The following is a 17473-nucleotide window of genomic DNA, read 5'->3' as shown; positions in this document are numbered from 1 at the left end:
AGATGATTTTACATGCAAGCATTTAAATTCAAATTTTAAATTCATCCAAGATATAAAATTAATCCACAACACAGCATACCCTTCATGTGAACTCATCCACTCATTTAGAAAATAATCGGTATTTCAGAGAACTAAGACTGAAGCCAAAATTCCCTATTTTACCGCCTTAGAATTTTTTTTTTAAATCTGATTAGGCGGTTTAACAAGGTGGTTTAACCTGTGCTAGCTTAAGAAAAGACTAAGACTGAAAGCCTTTCAATAGTACCCTGATGCTTAATAGACAGGATGCCTTCCATAGATAATCTCATAACTTTTTCAAGTATTTGCTAAAAAGAATTATCATGAAAATAACAAATACAACTTTTCAACTCTTGGACTCTTCTGTAATCTCACTCTTGTTTGTCCTAGCTGTGTGTTGGATTGCAAGATTGTTGGAGAATGATATAGATCTTATGACAAATTCATGGCTTCTTATACAGTATTAGAAACTTGTCGTTTAATTCCTTCAGTAGAAACCGGTTTATTTTTTGCCAATATTTACATGAAATGGTTAAATTGTTAATTGTTTCAATGAAATTTAATGTGTATTTTATATTTTAATATGTCTAATTACCTGAAAATTTTCAATTTAAGTTATTTATTAAATGTGAAGCTACTTTATGCTAATCAGTATTGACTCCCTCAGTGTTTCAGGACATCAGCTTACACATTTTCACTAAGGACCATAATGTGTACTTTATTTATCTTATTATTAAGATATAGATTGCTTTTTCACAAATCTCAAATAGCTTTATGTTAAGAAGTCACTATATTTTTAAATTTACCTTTTTTCAGATGAAGTTTTTGCTTTGTTCATATCGAAAACCTGATTCTTCAAATCACCATCTCCAATAACCTGGAAGATATTAAACAACTACAAATTATCAACATCTTTTGTTCTTTAGTGATGAAATGCTACCACCATATTGGATGTGTCTACACTAGAAATGTTAGGTAAGTTAATTTGTATTGATTGCATTTCTCCACACTGTCACAAACTCTTCTCTCTTCAATCTATTTCATCCAGATTTTAAAATAAACCACTGCAATATAAATATGGAGTCTGATTCTGTATTCAGAATTCAGTCCTACCAAGCTCAGAGCACCTGATTATAATAAACCAGAAATTTATGTTACTTAACAGACATTATTTTCATGCTCATGACAGAATTTTAACAAACAAAGCTTTTGCTGAAGTCAGTAAACATGCTTCTTTAAACTTACTTGACAATGTTGTGAGATGCCACAACACACTTATTTCTGACTGCCAAATCATGTATCTATAGGATAACTAGGACTACAGGCACAGCAAGAAACATGGAGTGTTTGGTGTTCTTATTTAAGCAAGACCTGAATACATTTCTTGGACAGAAACCATTTCGTGCTAAGGACTCAATTTTCCTATCCTTTTAAGGACATAGTGTCCTCAGGGTACACTGCTTCCTCAAACGGTGCCTCCAAGCAATTAAGGTTGCAGCCCACAGGACCATTAACGCAACCTCAGTACTTCCATTTGATATCTAACATGAATGACACATACATCCACTGTGAAAAAAAAATCCAGTGTCCTCAAAGGGCACAGTGGTTAGTTTTAAGGTAGAAGACAGAGTAAAGGGAAAAAAGGGATGTTCAAAGATATGGGTGGTGGGAATGAAGAAGATAAAGCACTGCTTCTCTTGGGAAATGCAGGCAAGAAATTCAGTTCAAGCACACACACACACAGAGCTCCCCCAAAAAGAAATCTGTAAGACTTCTCAAAAATCCTTCAGCACATGTAATAATAATGTTTTTATTACTGGTAAATTCCACTCTGCAATTGCTAAAAGTCTAATGCAGATGTAAGTAGGAAGCAAGCCTATTTCCAGACTTACCTGAAAGCAAAATCCTTTCCCAGCAGTCAGGAAGCAAATGCTCAACTTCTCACAACAATTCCAGCTTGACTCAAGTTAATAGGTGTCCTAGATTTGTCCAAGTACCCTTCAAGTGTAAACTATCTTGACTTCCTTTAAAGAAAATGGTTACAAGAAAATAGCTGTGTTGACCACAATGCAGACAATTTCACAAATTCTAAAGTCTGTATTATTTGAACCAGGTTCCAGGTCTTACCGGGGGGGAAAATACTAGATTCTTGAATTCAAGTAGCCAAGTGCTGTTTTGCTCGCAGCGTTGACCCGCTGTCAGACAGATGATGAACAGTCTGCCAGTGCTAATAGTGTCTACATATTATAGTGTGCAGAACTGCTGTACAAGTGGAGCCAGCTACAGAGCCGAATGATCTTGAACTGCAAGGTCTTAATTCGTTTTGCTCTAAATTCACGACAAAGTATTTCAGTAAGCACTAACATGCAAATGCTCCAACTCAAGGGGAAAAGGCAAACAGGTAAGAAAAAGCACAAGAATCTCTGCAAAAAAAACCCCAAACAACCCCAAACCCAAACTACAATACAACAGTGAGAAGGAGCAGGGAGAAAAAGAAAAGAGAAATGCATGTATCAGTAATCCAGAGAGTTGTGGTGGAATATTTATGTATACTAAAGTAACAAAATCTAACATTTTACTAGGTGATGCAAAAAAGCCACTTCCAAACTATTTAAAAACTTCTAGTATTGTGTTTATTTTGAATAGAGGATTGATAGAAAGGTAAAGGCAGCAGGTGCATGAGTCTCTATTTAAACATACTTTTTAAACACATTTAATGCCACTTGCCTGCCAGTGGTAGACAGCAGAGGGTAAATGAGCATCAGTTCTTCTGCATTTAAAAGACCAACAACAACAATTAAAAAAAGAAAGTCTCAAGTTGGAGGGAAACAGAGAAGAGTAGGAAATGTTTATTACTTAAACTCAAGTTGATATATGCTGGATTCTGTGCAATCTCCCTCTGCCTTTTCACTTTGTCTATGGAACATTATCCCCTTCATCCTCCCACTTGCACAGGGCAAACAGGCAGCTTCTTCATAGGAAATTTCTCCAGACAGGGAAAGTTCCAAATCAGAAAGCTGCACTCATTGTGATAATGCTACTAAGAGAAATTAAATGGACTGCAAGAAGTTCTGTATAATTTTCACCTTTTCCTTTTTTCCCCAGAAAAACAAAGATATGCCTTATGTGACATATTTTTGCCTCACTCTTAAGTGAATGTTTTGTCACTGAGCCACTGACTCACCTTCTCCACGGATCCACCTTTTCAGCCCTATGAAACTTTGCCCCTCACAGGTAAAGCTTGTGCAAAAGGGCAGAGGATATCCCCTGATATTTACCTTTCATGTACGTTTTGGCATGTACGTAAATGTAACAGAGTAACATGGAACCCAGACTCCTACTTCTTGGCTAAATACTCTAACAACAAAGCTACTGCACAAAATGACAAGCACTATCACAAAGCTATTTTCTTTTGCTCAAAGCAATGGCTGAAGAAACAAACTGGCACCATTTCATTCAGACCTCACATTCAGGCGTGTCTACCAGGCACTACTGGGAGTGCCTGTTAGACTACAGAGGACTCGTAAGGACACCATCTTCCTGAATACTAAGTTGATTTATATGCACTACAAGAACACCAACATGCTCAGCCTCTCCAAGCCAGCAATAATTCTGGCCAGATCTTCTAAGAAGATTCAGAGGAAATTTTACTGACACAAGCTAGGTAGTGACTTGCATGGAGTTGAAAAGGGGAATTAACAATTCTGGTACTGTGCTCTTAATGCTCATACTAATACCAAGCTGCTAGCACAGATGACCTGACCTCAAGGCTTCTGTAAGAAAACATTAAAAGGATTATGACCAGGGTCACAGAGTCCAGATGTTTCTATCTTCTGTAAACTGCCTCAGCGCCAGTTCTTCTCATGTGGATGAAGAAACTTCTAGATTTCGGCTTTTCTTTGCCAACTGCCAGGTTTGATGTTTCCCCCCTTACTGCAAGCCCTGAAGATCACGCATCAACTACTCACGATGTTTCCTGTCCAAACTCTTCACTAGGGACATCAAACAAAGCCCTCTTTTGCCCTGATCTCACCTATCTGCATCTGATGCACAGTCCAAACTGGCTCCAGAAAGGACTGTCTCATTCCCATTTTAGGCATTCATTTACTTGTGTGATCCTAAATCCACTTCTTTGGGGGAAGAGAAACGTAAAATGCCATCTGTTTCAAAAAATAAGCAAATAAATAAAATTTCCCCTCACTGAAATCAGGCCAGTGCCTGTCCCACTTCCCTTGTTTGTCTTTTCTCTTTAGAGGAATCCCTTTTCATTTTCACACAAATATCAGGAACTTCATGTCACGGTACAAAGCCACCTAATAATCAAATTTACTCTCCATCATCTATCTAATAATGGAAAGAGAGAATTAACAAAAAGCAAATGCTACTAACCAAATACTTCGTATGCACTGTCACATAGCTCTTCTTGCATCTTCTTTAAGATTCTGCTATTTACACTGATGCATGTATTTCAGGGGAAAGTGGGTATACCTCTTATTTATTGCAAGTCATGCAGGTGGATTTCTACATGCTCTCAACAGCCATCTTTAAATAAAACTGAAGAAATCAAATTAAACTCAGTACAGTAATGCATGGCACAACTGCACCAGAACCTGCAGTTAAGTGTATTCACTGTAAATTGTTTTCCATTTTATCTCCCACTAATCACTAATGGACAGTAAAGAAGGCAGAAACAAAATGAAACTCCAATCCTTACTCTAACTTATAATAAGAAAAAAAATCAGTTACCATTACAAAATGTAAGTGCTGAGCACTTTCATTGTCATTTTGATAACATCATATCTGAAAGAAATTATCATATGTTAAACACACAGTAACCTCACATCTGAGGCTCAAAACTTTTATTTTAACCAACAGCAGCTCTGGGTTTTTATCTTTTTTTCCCTTTTCTCTTTTTTCACTGAAATTGGAAGGTTTTTTATATATACATCTAAAATAGGTATCTATATATATTTAAAATATATATTTATACATGTTTCCAAACAACGGCCATGGAAGACAAATCTACCAGTACCCGGCAAGCTCATGGTAAGCAAAGGAAGCAGTACTAGTCAGGGCAAAATGACTCTGTCACAAAAACGGATGTGCTCAGAAGCAACACGTACAGAGCATGCCGTATAAAGCCTACCTCTTGAGACCACGGAGGCTAAAAAGCCCCCAGTTTTCATGCTAAAATTCTGCTATTAGAACTCTCTCTTAGGGAAAACAAAGATAATCCCTCTACAACTGAAGCTGGAAGACATTCTGAGTTTACATGAACAGAATTCACATGCTTCAATCGACCAAAATACTTTAACGTGGAACATGCCTATCTTGAAAGGATAAGTGCAACTAAAACAAAATTCTGAAGTATCTTTGTAGTTTATTTTCTTAATCCCGCTCCTGCAAAAAAACCCCACAAAACAAACCAAAACCACACACAAGAAAAACAAAACAACAAAAAACCAGAAAATAAACTCCTTAAAAAACCCAGAGACCTCTGAAATTTACCCTGGTTAATACTAGGACTTTCCTGTGAAGTACTTGATAACTACACTGCAATGACGACAGTGCTTTTCATCACATGAAAATAGAAAAATCAAACTCAAGTATGGATAGGCACAGTTTGCTATTAAATCTGTTCTACTTCCACTATATTCTATTTTCTGTGTTTTCATGTTCCAGGAATTAATTTTCTTAACTAATATACTTTGTATAGAAAGAAAGGCCTATTTCTTGAGTCTGCTCACTATATAGTAATATAAGATATTTTATAATAAGTTGCAAAAACGACATATCAAATCATATTTCTGAAGAGACAAAACAAAGCTTTGGTTTTATTGTGTATATCTAGCATAATAAGTTTGTAAAACCTCTAAGATTGTTCATCTATGTGTATTTCCATGTTTTGTTTTGTATTCAAAGCTAGGCACATCCCAAAGTATTTTCAAAGCCAGAGCTCAGACTTCACTTATGCTCATCACGGAGTTATTGATTTGAAAGGTTAAAAAAAGTAATCATGAACAAGTGCACAGCAAATAAGTAATTTCTTTGCTGTGTACTTATTTATCAGATAGTGGAAACAAGTATCTCAGCAAAATCTTTACAAACGCTACAGTATTAAAAAAACTCCACACAGTATGCAAAAAAGGAAGGAATACAAAAGTTCAGAAGACAGAATTGTGTCAAAAAGCAATGAATTAAAAAATTAAATAGAGGAACCCTAGCTATGAACTGAGAAAACATGTATAAATTAAAATTTCATAAATACTAGGTATGTAAAAAGCTAAATCAAAACCTTCCACTAGATCAGGTGATTGCATTCTGGGGTACGCTTCCAAAAGACACTTCTATCCCCCACAGAAGTACCACAGAAGACCCGCAAGGTCACCCCCAGCCTCAGTGCAGATTGAACCATAAGCAAACTGACCTTTGATAGTACATCACTTCACATACCCCAAAGTCTCAGCAGCTGTTCATAGGTCAAAATACTATTTTTCAAGACACTGAAAAAGTCTGTTTAAACACAACCGTATAAAAAGACTACTGCATTCTTTGTGCTCTAGGCAGTCTTAATTCCAAAATAATACTTGTGGTTTACTCTTTTAAACATAGAAGTAAATTGTTTGCAGGAACAGACTATTTACCTAAGCAAATATACACTTGTAGGAATAGGCCCTGTGTTCAAAATTTAGGTTGAGCAGCAACATGTGACAGCAAAAGTCACAGTCTCAGCACCAAAAAGCAAACTACCCAGAATGCTTGTAGAGAGCAGGTCAACACCGTGATAACCAGCATCCTTAATATGGCAAAACCCCACAATATCCCTGCACAGTATGGAAAACTGCAGTATGTTACTTGAGATTACACAAGAAACATTCACCAGGGTAGCACTGTACTCTTCCTTTGGCAGCAGTAAGAACTGGCCACTGCTATCAGTACTGCCCTCACCATCTCATCCTCTTGTACGATAAGGAGGACTGCCCTTTTGCAAAGCGCTTAGAAATTATACATTAAATAACCCCTCTGGCCAGTTAATAATTTACGCATTTACACATGACATATTGTTTCCCAATTCAGTACCCCAAGTGACAACTTCCACAAGTATTTTTTGAAAACTCTTTTTTTGACAGAAAACGCTTCTATTTTAAAGCCATACAAACTAGCAAAGTTATTGGATGTGAAAAATGTCATTAATAAAAACATGAGACCTAATGTTAGATTAAAACTCTCACAGACTATTTTGAGATGCCACAGTTATTTGTACAAACTGCTTCATATCCTGAAAGCTCAATCCACATCACAATACATAAAAATTTTGGTTATCTGTAATGAAACTTTAACCTCTAGTGATTGAAAACCTGGGGAAATCCTTCAAGATTCACAACTAAGTTTCAAGTTGGCAAATCCTACATTCTACTCAGTCACAATCTAGCAAACAGAACACATATACATAAAGAGTTGTAACTAACGTGGCTGAACTAAGTTCCTGAACATTTTTCTACAAGCCCTGGGAAACAAAGATTTCCCACCCCATCCCCAACTTTACTTTGTGGAAGTCTCATAGGAATTAAAGTCCTAGTCAATAGCCCAGACACAGACAATTTTCAGGACCAACTGTTTGTTAAATTAAATTAAAATTGTAAATTAGGACTGAATGACTTCGAGTACACACTAAACAGTTCTCTTCCTCATACTTTAATCTGCAGCAGTACAAAAAGCTTTCAGTGTCATCAAAAAATGATAATGTACCTAAAGGTACATTAAAAGTATTTCTTCCATAAGAAAGAATTTGTTCTAGATACTAGAAAAACCAGAGATACTTTTCTTCCAGATGCAACTGTAAGACTTCATGTGGAAATGGTAGAAAAAAAATCCTTTATCTAATGACTAAAGCTAATCAACTCCTCTAAATAGAAAAATAATCTTACATTTTTGGTGGAAAAGAGTCTAAATTTCAAATTCAAAATAAAATGAAAATGTTAACAACCTTTACTAGTCAAAGAAAAACCAGTTCTGAAAATCAGCTACTGCCTTTTCCTCGTACCCTTGGCTATAAATATTTATAGTAGGAAACAAAAGTCAGGTGATTAGTTTATCCATTGCTGCATTACAGCAAAATGCTGACTTTTTGACATGACTAGTATATAATCAGACTTTCAAAATTATATACATAAAGCTTCACAGAAGACTGAAGCATCAAAGACCTGTAGAGCAGCTTGCCAAGTATGTCATGCAGTCCACTTAGCTGTAAAAACAAACTCTGTAAAAACAAAACCTGCAGCCAAAAAAAAAAAAACCCTGTAAATAATAGTCATTCGCTTTAAAAACAAAACAAAACAAAACGGCAAGGAAAAAGAAGTATTTATCAGGAAAAGAGCAAAATAAGAAAACTATTTCATTTCTTGCCTGGAAAGAAGCTCCTAGAAAGTTATCAGCACAGCAAGCATAAGGTTACTCCTCAAGACACGACAAACTTGCCATCACCAGACTCACAGAGTATCACATTCAAAGCTTGCGTGATTTAAGTTGACAGAAATATTGCGAAAGTCAGCTACTCCTTGCCCAGCTGGCATAACTCTTTCATCAGGTAGAAGGTGAATGGCACAGGGAGGGAGAGGGGGGCAATAAAAATAGCCAGGAGGGAAAGGACAATCATAGCAGAAACTAAGCACTTCACTACACCAAAAATTGAACAAGAATTGTCCAGTTAACTTTCCCCAGCTCTTGGAAACGCTTCATTGATACCGTGCTAAATGTCAGAGGTTACTTCCCAGCACCTAACCCAGTGACTGCTCCTTTGGCTTATACTTTCTCAATGGCTAAGGTCAGTCTATAAAATAAATCTATAAAATCTATAAAATCTATAAAATAAATCGACCCAAACATCTAAACTTGTACTTCACCAGCTGAGTTAAAGCAAACCCTCAAGGCTGGTTTTAATCCAGAAGGAAAAAATAATAATAATTAAAAAATCTGTGGCTCCATTTGCAGATTTATCTTGTCAAATATACTTCCAGCCCCTCAACCTCATTAGTACACAAAGACACAATTACCTGACAATCCATAAAACTCTCAACAACCATTCTCACTTTCAAAAACCTTGATTTGTAGCATTCAGCTTATGAATTATATGTAAAGCAATTAAAACTGTATTGCCTACCTCCAGTACGCAAAACCCTGGACATCCTGCTTCTCATATATTGTCAGGACTTTTAAAGACGTAGTGAAAATTTGTATGTGGCTTTTAATGTATTAAGCTTTTAGGATGACAGTTTCAGACTTTCATCTCTGCAGCTGTTGTAAAATAAAGGAAGGATGTTTGGGTGCTCCTCTCCTCCCCCGGCTACTTCCAGTCTTTTATGCTTAACTGTTACAAAACTGTATTTCCAAATGTAAACCATGCTGAATCGTCCATGTATCCAGGACACACACTGAACAGCTCATAATCTTCTTGATGCTTAGCACAGGATATTGCACAGTTAAGCTGTGGACAGTGGCAGGGCTTGAAAACATATCCAGAGATACACTGCCATTACAAATCCCTACTAAGCACTCCTCCCAGCAGCTGCCTTGTTCAGCACTCTCACACTCACTCCAAGAAACCTGCCTCCCTCTAAGTTTTTTAAGGAGTTTAAATACTTCAGTTACTGCAGTTACACTCCAAGGCCAGGGTGACTTGAGCAGCATTCAGTTCTTTAGCAATCCAGACATTAGCAATTCGTATTAGAGGAGCAATCTGCTAAGGGCAAGCTGCTCGCAGATACTTGAATTCAAGAAGTTTCAACTAACATATCAAGAGCCAAAAAACAGGTGGTTCCCAGATATGTCCAGCAGAGTATCGCTATTAATTTTAAAGCCTGCGAAGTCTCTAATCATAAGATACATTGCTGACAAGTCACTGAGTGACAAGCTGAATGTCTTCCCTAGACTAAAACCAAACATGAGGTGAAACAGCAAGTTCCTTCTGTAAGCCAAGAGGACTTCAGAGAGCGTTCTCCTGAGTTTTTCTGCTCTAATTGTAGCTTCTCACACAGAATTTCAGGGAATTTGCTCCCAGCGGCAATAAAGTAACCAATATAAATTGGCTAACTGTGTGTCTTACCATCTGCTACCAAGACAACAATTTTTCACATTCAAAAGCTTCCATTTGGAAGACAATTTATGAATTTCTTGAGTATGAAAACTTACACATGAGCACTGCTATCTTCAAAACCTGAACCGAAAGCTAAACTTGAGATCAGGTATCACTTCACACAAACATAGATCAAATATCACTTCACATACTAAGACTGCTCCTTGGTTTGGGATCCTTTCCTCCCTTTTTGAAAAAAATAAAAAGAGAAACTTATATTTATGAAGCTTTAAAAAAAAGTACTTCCCTTAATTTATGCTAGCATAAAAAAAATAAAAGTACAGTAACAAAATGAGACATCAGAAACTAACAATAAAAATTTGTTCTGCCGAAATAGGGGCACGTGATAAAATTATCTTGACACTATATAGGAAGGTCTCCAGAAAAGGAGATTATCTTGCCACTCCCCAGTACAAAAAATAAAAAGATTCCAATAAAGACTTGAACTCACAATGCACATAATGAGGTATAATTTCCAGAAAAACTCTTAGGTCACAAGTATGATTTCACTGAAGGATTAACCAGAAGGTGGGGCTATCCCATCAGCACCATCCTGTCACCCATCATCATATGCAGCAGCAGCAGCAAAATACACACTGAAAGCTACCGGGAAAACAGGGAAGCCTTTTCACGAAATACAATCTATAAAGGTAGTTCACATACATATTTCTCTAAAAGAACATCATTAGTGGGAATACACACGTTGGAGAGCTAATTACCTCGTGATGGAAAAAATAAACCCACACAACCCAATACGCATATCACAAAGCTATACGGAAGTTCCGTAGTGTTTTCATACCATACAGGTACACGGAGGAATCTCATCTCTGCCTGTTAGGCACTACGGAAAGCTTACAGCTGTAACAGTAAGCTATAAAAGTTCATCCAGATCAGGATTCCTAAACATCTGACACAGCTCAGCGTCTGAAAACAGGTCTAGCTGAAGAAAAACACCTCCCCGCACCCCAATACACACCGTATTTCTCAGATTCTGTTAAGCATTTGAACGGACACCTACAGTAATACTTGCTGTGCCCGATTTCCACAACTGCAAGAAGAGGCAGGGCAAAAAAAAAATTTAAAAAATAGTAATAAACTCCTACCCAAGGAGCGTGAAGTTAACCAGACGTTCAGCAGGCTATGCCGCATGGCACATGAAGCAAGTTACTCCAGCCGCCGCGTCTTCCACGCTATACCGACGCTAGGCTATGCCGCCCGGCGGGGCCGGGGGCCGCACACCACGGCGTTGCGGGACCAGCAGGACAGGCGTCACCCGCAGCCTTTCCGCTCGGCGGAGCGTAAAACTTTTGCCGTACCTCCGCCTCGCACAGCGCGGACGAACACACACACACCCTGCGGTCACCGGCAGGATCGGCGCCGTCAAGCCACCGGCTCCACCCTCTGCCGCTGGCAGACCCGACCCCCCGGCCGGGCCTCGAACGCAGGCACCGCTCCTACCGCAGGCCCCGTCACCATCCCCGCAGGTGGGAACGCGCAGGGCAGGGCGCGGCTCCCGGAGATAGCGGCCGTGGCCGTGCGGGCCCACGCATAGCCGCTGCTCCCCGACAGGGACGGGCCCGCCGCCCGGCGTGCGGGAGCCGACACAGGGGACCCTCGGTGCACCGGCCGGGCCCCCGCCCCGGCCCACCTCGCCTCAGTACCGGCCCCTCCCCCCGGGCGCCTCGCCCCGCCCGGCCCTGCCCCCGCTGCGGCCCGTCCCGCGCTGCCGAGAGCGGCAGCCGCCCGCGGGGCTTCACCTTTGCGGCAGCCGCCGTCCCGAGGGCCGGGGTTGCCCCGCAGCCTCCGTGGGGGACGGGCGGAGGCGGCAGGAGGGGTGCCCCTCACCCCGCGGCGCTCAGGCGGGGGCGCCGTGCCGCGCCGGGGCGGCGGCTTCGCGCTGCGCCCCCGCCGTCTTCATGCGAGCGGCGGCAGCAGGAACCTGCCCGCACCGCAACGCGTCACTGTCCGCCCCCCCCCCCCCCCCCCCGCCCCGCCGCGCCCCGGCCTCGCGCAGGCGCCCCGCGCCGCCGCCGCCGCCGGGGGGAGCTTGGTGCCCGGCCTGTGTGGCACCGCCGCCGCAGGCAGAGCTGCGGAGCCGGCGTCTGCTGGCGGCGGCGGCGCCGGAGAAGGCTGCCAGGGGAAGCCGGGAGGGTCTTCAGCTGGCCGCGGGCTGCCTTCTCCCGCCCGCTTCAGATGCGGTGCTGCCGCACGCAGGCCTTCCCCGCGGCCAGGGAGGCGCCTCGCCGGTGGCCAGGGCCGGGTGGCGAAGGAGGGTACGGGCTGCCTCGGGCAGCGGCTGCACGAACCGGGCGGCGTGTGGGAATCATACGGTGCGAGACCAGCATGACAAGTCGCGTCAATCTGCCTCGCCGGTAGCGTCACCTTTTATACCGGCCGCTGGCACCTGAGCGCTTCCCCGTGGGCAGCGGGGCTTTCACCCCCGCTTTTCTGGCAGGTAAGTACTCACAACTGCAGGGAGGCCAGAGAGCCCTACTGCCTAGGGCACCGAGGGAGCACCGAAGCAAGTAAGAAAATTCAGATTAGTGACTTGTAAAAGCCAAAGGCTTCATTTGCCCCACCCTTTTCCCTCCAAATCTTTTCAAAAGGGAAATAATACTTCATACATTTTATGGCAAATCAACCTCTACGTGCCCAGTTTGAGCCACTCAGTATCACTGATGACTTCCGAAAGTGAGCAATTTAATCTCCCTCCCTGAGACTCTTCAATCTGTAACAACCAAGGAGTAACTTCTTCATGAAGTTCCTCAAATGAATAGAAACTGCTAAGAATTCCAAGGTCTGCTCTTTATACTGATGATTTACAAAACTTACAAAGGAGAAGCAGCCCCTTAATGAAGGCTGGCAAACAAATCCAGTTCAAATCTCATTTCTACCAATGACAAAGCACAATCCCTAACAGAAATACGCAAGGATCATTTCTCAACAATATTGTGTAACTGTGGAATTGCCCGTTCTAATTCTTAATCAAAGCAGATTTCACGTCCCTTGTATTCATCTTGCCTTTCAAAATACATACACCTGGCTACAGCACTTGCAACTACTCTCTCACAGGCCGTAATTTATTCCCCTCAGAAAGACAGGAACAAAGATACCCAAGTTTTCTACTGTCTCGGAAGCGGCTGTGTGGTTGGGTGACAGCTGGTAAGTCTTCCTTAGGGCTGATTCACCTGAAGAAATGTTTACACTTACTGCTTGTTACTCTTTTAACACAGGTGGTGTTACAGTGTTAGAAAGGTTAAGTTCTGCTTATCATCCATGCAACGGTCCACAGATGATCTGCGCAGAGAACATACACATCTGTACCTTCCAAAGACAGAACAAAGCTGCTTTACTGGCAAGTCAGCAGAAACTGCGCAAGTCAGGAGCATGGGACTACTGTTGCATAGCTGCGACAGATGGGAGATACCGGTCCTCCTACCTGGGCCTGGTTAAATACAGTGTGTCTAGCTAATTAGCATGAGCTAATTTCTATCCATTAAATCAGGAAAGTCAACTAGAACTCTGGTGGAGTTAATTCAAGTTTAAAGTGGTAGAACACATTCTTTTAGTCTATTATGATATAATTTATGCATAAATGTTTGATTACACTTTAAGTCCCCTTCCCACCATATTAACATGAATGGACAGGACAGTTTAAGACATACAAACAGTCATCCTTGATTTTATTATTCACTTGGTCTTTCTCCAGCTAATTATTCAACATTAATTATGCTTCCTAGAACCTATGGGTGACAATCAAAAAATACATGTGTTTGGAAGGAGATTCCTCCCTCTCCTACCCTACAGATTTCTCCAGTCACCTAGCCTGAATGAGAAGAATGCAGAGAATCAGAATGCAGGAATTTACCAGCACACTGGCAACAGGTAGGAACAGTCTCACCTGTTCCATAACAGCGGTCACACTAGATGACAATTAAGAGAGAATACTTTAAACTCTGTGAAGTTCTATTCATGGAATTATTTTAAATGCCTAAGTTTGTCTAAAGCAAAGCAGAATATGTGGAATAAACTCAAGTATGACTCAGGCAAAGCTAAAAATAGTGTCAGGCAGGCTCTGGCAAGTAAAGAGCAAATAAGGGGGGTGTAGATAAAAATCTCTCAAATTTTTTAAAGCTGAAGTCAAAGTCAGTTTAAATTAGTTAAAAATATTTTTAAACAGCCTTGTACATGATCTGGCACATAACAAAAATAAGTCAGTTAAAAATATGAGAATTCTCTACTAAAGAAAGAAGACACAGCCATAGATCAAATTAATTTAAGACTGGGAAAAGTATAATTTCATTTAAGAAAAAAAAAGTGATAGTAACATGCCTAATACAAATACTTGTGTGGGTTACTGATACCCATTAACTTTTCTCACCACTAATGTAAACATAGAATGCAGAAAAGTGTTTGTTTGGCTGGGTTTACGTTTTTTTTGGGAGGGACTGCATTTATCTTAATTATTTCACCCAAAATATTGTTCTGTGCAGAACTATTTACTAGCAAAAGATCTGTTTATAGGAAGTTGAAGGTCATTGATTGAATGAACCTAGATTATTATTGTTTTTTTAGCAGATAAAGTGATTCCAAGTTTTGGATTTATTTCTACAGAGAACAAGTTTACCTTTAGAAAACTTTACTCTGCTGTACAAATGCAGTAGCAGGCCACTGCTGTTCTTATTTACATAGAAACTCTTACTGATTCTGATGCAGTTTACTTATATGAGACTGCAGGAATCTGCCCTAGCTTGTTTTGTCTTCAAACACATTACTGTGTGCAAAAGTGAATAATTTATCCACTGAATCCTTTGTAAAGACATACTTAAAAATCATGTTGAACAGTATATAATTCTAAGTATTTATCTGATGCTATGAAGTTAATGTAATGGTCCATTATTCTTTTGATTTTACAAAATTATACATTTCAAGTAAAATATCTTAACAAGCACACAAGACTATTGCAAACAATTAACATTTTATTTAGCCAGAGAAAATCATAGATCTGTGGTGTTTTGGAAATAAGGTGATGGAAAATTATATTGCCATTAAATGAAAGCTTGATGGGGAGCCAGGCACTCTTCTCTGAAAATAGCAGTAACAGTAAATACTGCCTTGTAGAGCAGAATGGCTTCCAGACAAAATTAGGTCTCTGATTTTGGTATTTGTAGGTAATTCAGTCATAGGAATATACTTAACAGGACAATCCAAGCACTTAGGAAAAAAATAACAAAGATATGTCAATCTATACACAACATAGAAAGGCAAGAACATCAGAGGTGTCCAGCATCATAAGCTAAAAAGGCAGCTTATGTTTACACAAATCACATTCATTTAGTATTTTTGACAAGGCAATACAAGCAATTAATCGAGCAACAGATTGCTGACATGTATGCAGAGGCACATGTTTTCAGGCTCCCCACTCCCAACTGCATATTTACAGTCTTAAATCAACATTAACTACTATGTAAGCAGTACAGTATGACTTCCAGGATCAAACCATACAGCTAAAATAATCACAAATAATTTTAAAATTTAATGGTTGTCCTCTCTGGGAGTAGGAAAAGCAAGGAGAATAAGAAAAAGCCCTTCAAAATGCTTTTAATGGGTAGAAATGTGTAAGTATTATTAGATGCTATCCTCTTCCTTTGTAATCATCATCTGCCTATTCATTGCTTCCTATTAAATCTTAACCTGTACTAGTTATATCTGCCTTGCCTGTTTCTATACACTTATGTACTGAACATATCCAGTCAGTTCTACATAATGAACATGGCTAGCAGCTCTCCTTAACTCTGAAACAATCACTCCCTCATATGAAAGCCAACATTTGTCTCTACATACACACTGGAGAATTTGGTTTTGGCTTGTTATCTCTAGATACGTCATTCCTCCCTAACCAGTAGAACACTTGGTACTTTTCCAACATAGCCTCTGCTCTTTTTCACCTTTGAGAGGATCTTTTGTGCTCTGTTACTTTTGTATTTCAATGCATACAAAAGCATTTCAGTTCAATTTCACATCTGTGGTTCACTCAGCTACTCTTGCTTTTATAATACTACAAATTAAATAACCCATTAATATTCTTTGAGCAGAGTAATTCAGAATATATAGAGTTGTACCCTTATGGGTATTTTCGCCTAAGTGTTCAGGGCAGGAAGCGGACAAATTTCTGAAGAGATGCACCATCTTTCAAAGGCCCCATACCAAGCCAGCCACTTTTTTCCATATGCCTACTGACAATCATATTTAATTTATATATGCAGGATATTAAGAGGAAAAAAACCAACCAAACCAAGCGTGAATCTTGTTTCTGTCAAACAAGACCCTCCATACTCACAGTTAAAGAATTTATGCACATAATTTGTACACTGAGGGCAATATGTCGCTACTTCTTCATATCCTGACTACCATCATAGGTATTTTTAGTTATATCAGTGCACCAGATTTTGATACCTTATATTAGGACAAAGCTGTCAGCTAAGTACTATGAAGCTGCAAACAGTTTTTCAGCTTGTTTTGTTTTTAAACAGGCCCTTCATCTGGAATAGCCTGTGGTAAATTCCTTCACATACAGGCAACATTAAAGAACAGCAAGAATTAAAATAGACTTTGGCCCAACTGAAGGTCACCCTCAGTAAAGTATTTGCATACTTTCACATATCTCCATTTTCCTTTTCTCCCTGCACCTTTCCAATTCTCCAATTACCTCCATTAACAAGGGCATCCAAAGCAATGGTAAGTTCCTGAAAAGTCAGCCGTACTTTAAGCAATGCAAAAAGTAAAGAATAATCGTTAAAAATTACTACAAGAGATACCTACTTCTTGGGGGAAAGCTAACTGAGAGTAACTTGCAGCAGGTGACCTCTATTCCCATGATGGTCTTAAGACACTTCTTGAAGGAGAGGAGGATTCTCTGTGTTGTTCAGAAAATGATAAACAAATGATGAGTTTTGTACAAACATGTATGTATAAGTAACTACACACTTAAGATTCTTGATCCTTAGAGCAAACTAAGGAGACTTATCTCTTAAATCTGCTTTGATTTATTTAGCACGTTTTAACAATATTATCCAAAGAATACATTATAATCAGACAAAACATTGTTCAATAATGGTTTTCAATTTGATTTAATTGACCTTTGTGCACCCAGTACTTGGAAGACTGCAGATGCCTTTTTGCTTACGCCAGGAGAAATTCCTTTTACAGGAGTTGGTTTTTTGGTTTTTTTTAGTAAGCTGAAGAGTAGAGGACAAGTTTGCTCATTTCTCCTCTTAAGTATCCTTAAAAAATTCATAATGCTTTAGTATGAGTTTCTGCAGG

The 17473-nt window shown here is 39.8% G+C and overlaps 1 protein-coding gene across 11 annotated transcripts in view; it reads right to left on the bottom strand.

Annotated features, from left to right (window-relative positions):
* Positions 1–17473, bottom strand: part of AGTPBP1 (ATP/GTP binding carboxypeptidase 1) — a 75724-nt gene that overhangs the window by 55870 nt on the left and 2381 nt on the right. For 7 of the 11 annotated variants that reach the window (XR_012832992.1, XM_075739967.1, XM_075739965.1 and 4 more), the window contains 3 exons: positions 16973–17066; positions 1911–2042; positions 825–895 (listed from right to left, as the gene is read on the bottom strand). Coding sequence is in view for 9 of the 11 variants with exons in the window: in XM_075739967.1 (XP_075596082.1) it covers positions 825–856 (32 nt within the window). In the remaining 2 variants the exon portion in view is untranslated. Of the gene's footprint in view, positions 1–824; positions 896–1910; positions 2043–11253; positions 11478–11502; positions 11802–11907; positions 12109–16972; positions 17067–17473 lie in introns of those variants that run through there. The other 4 variants (XM_075739963.1, XM_075739970.1, XM_075739968.1 and 1 more) reach the window with 4 other exon arrangements.

The sequence above is a fragment of the Balearica regulorum genome, chromosome Z, assembly GCF_011004875.1.
Source record: "Balearica regulorum gibbericeps isolate bBalReg1 chromosome Z, bBalReg1.pri, whole genome shotgun sequence".
In the NCBI taxonomy this organism is placed as follows: domain Eukaryota; kingdom Metazoa; phylum Chordata; class Aves; order Gruiformes; family Gruidae; genus Balearica; species Balearica regulorum.
This window is presented reverse-complemented; position numbering and strand designations above follow the sequence as displayed.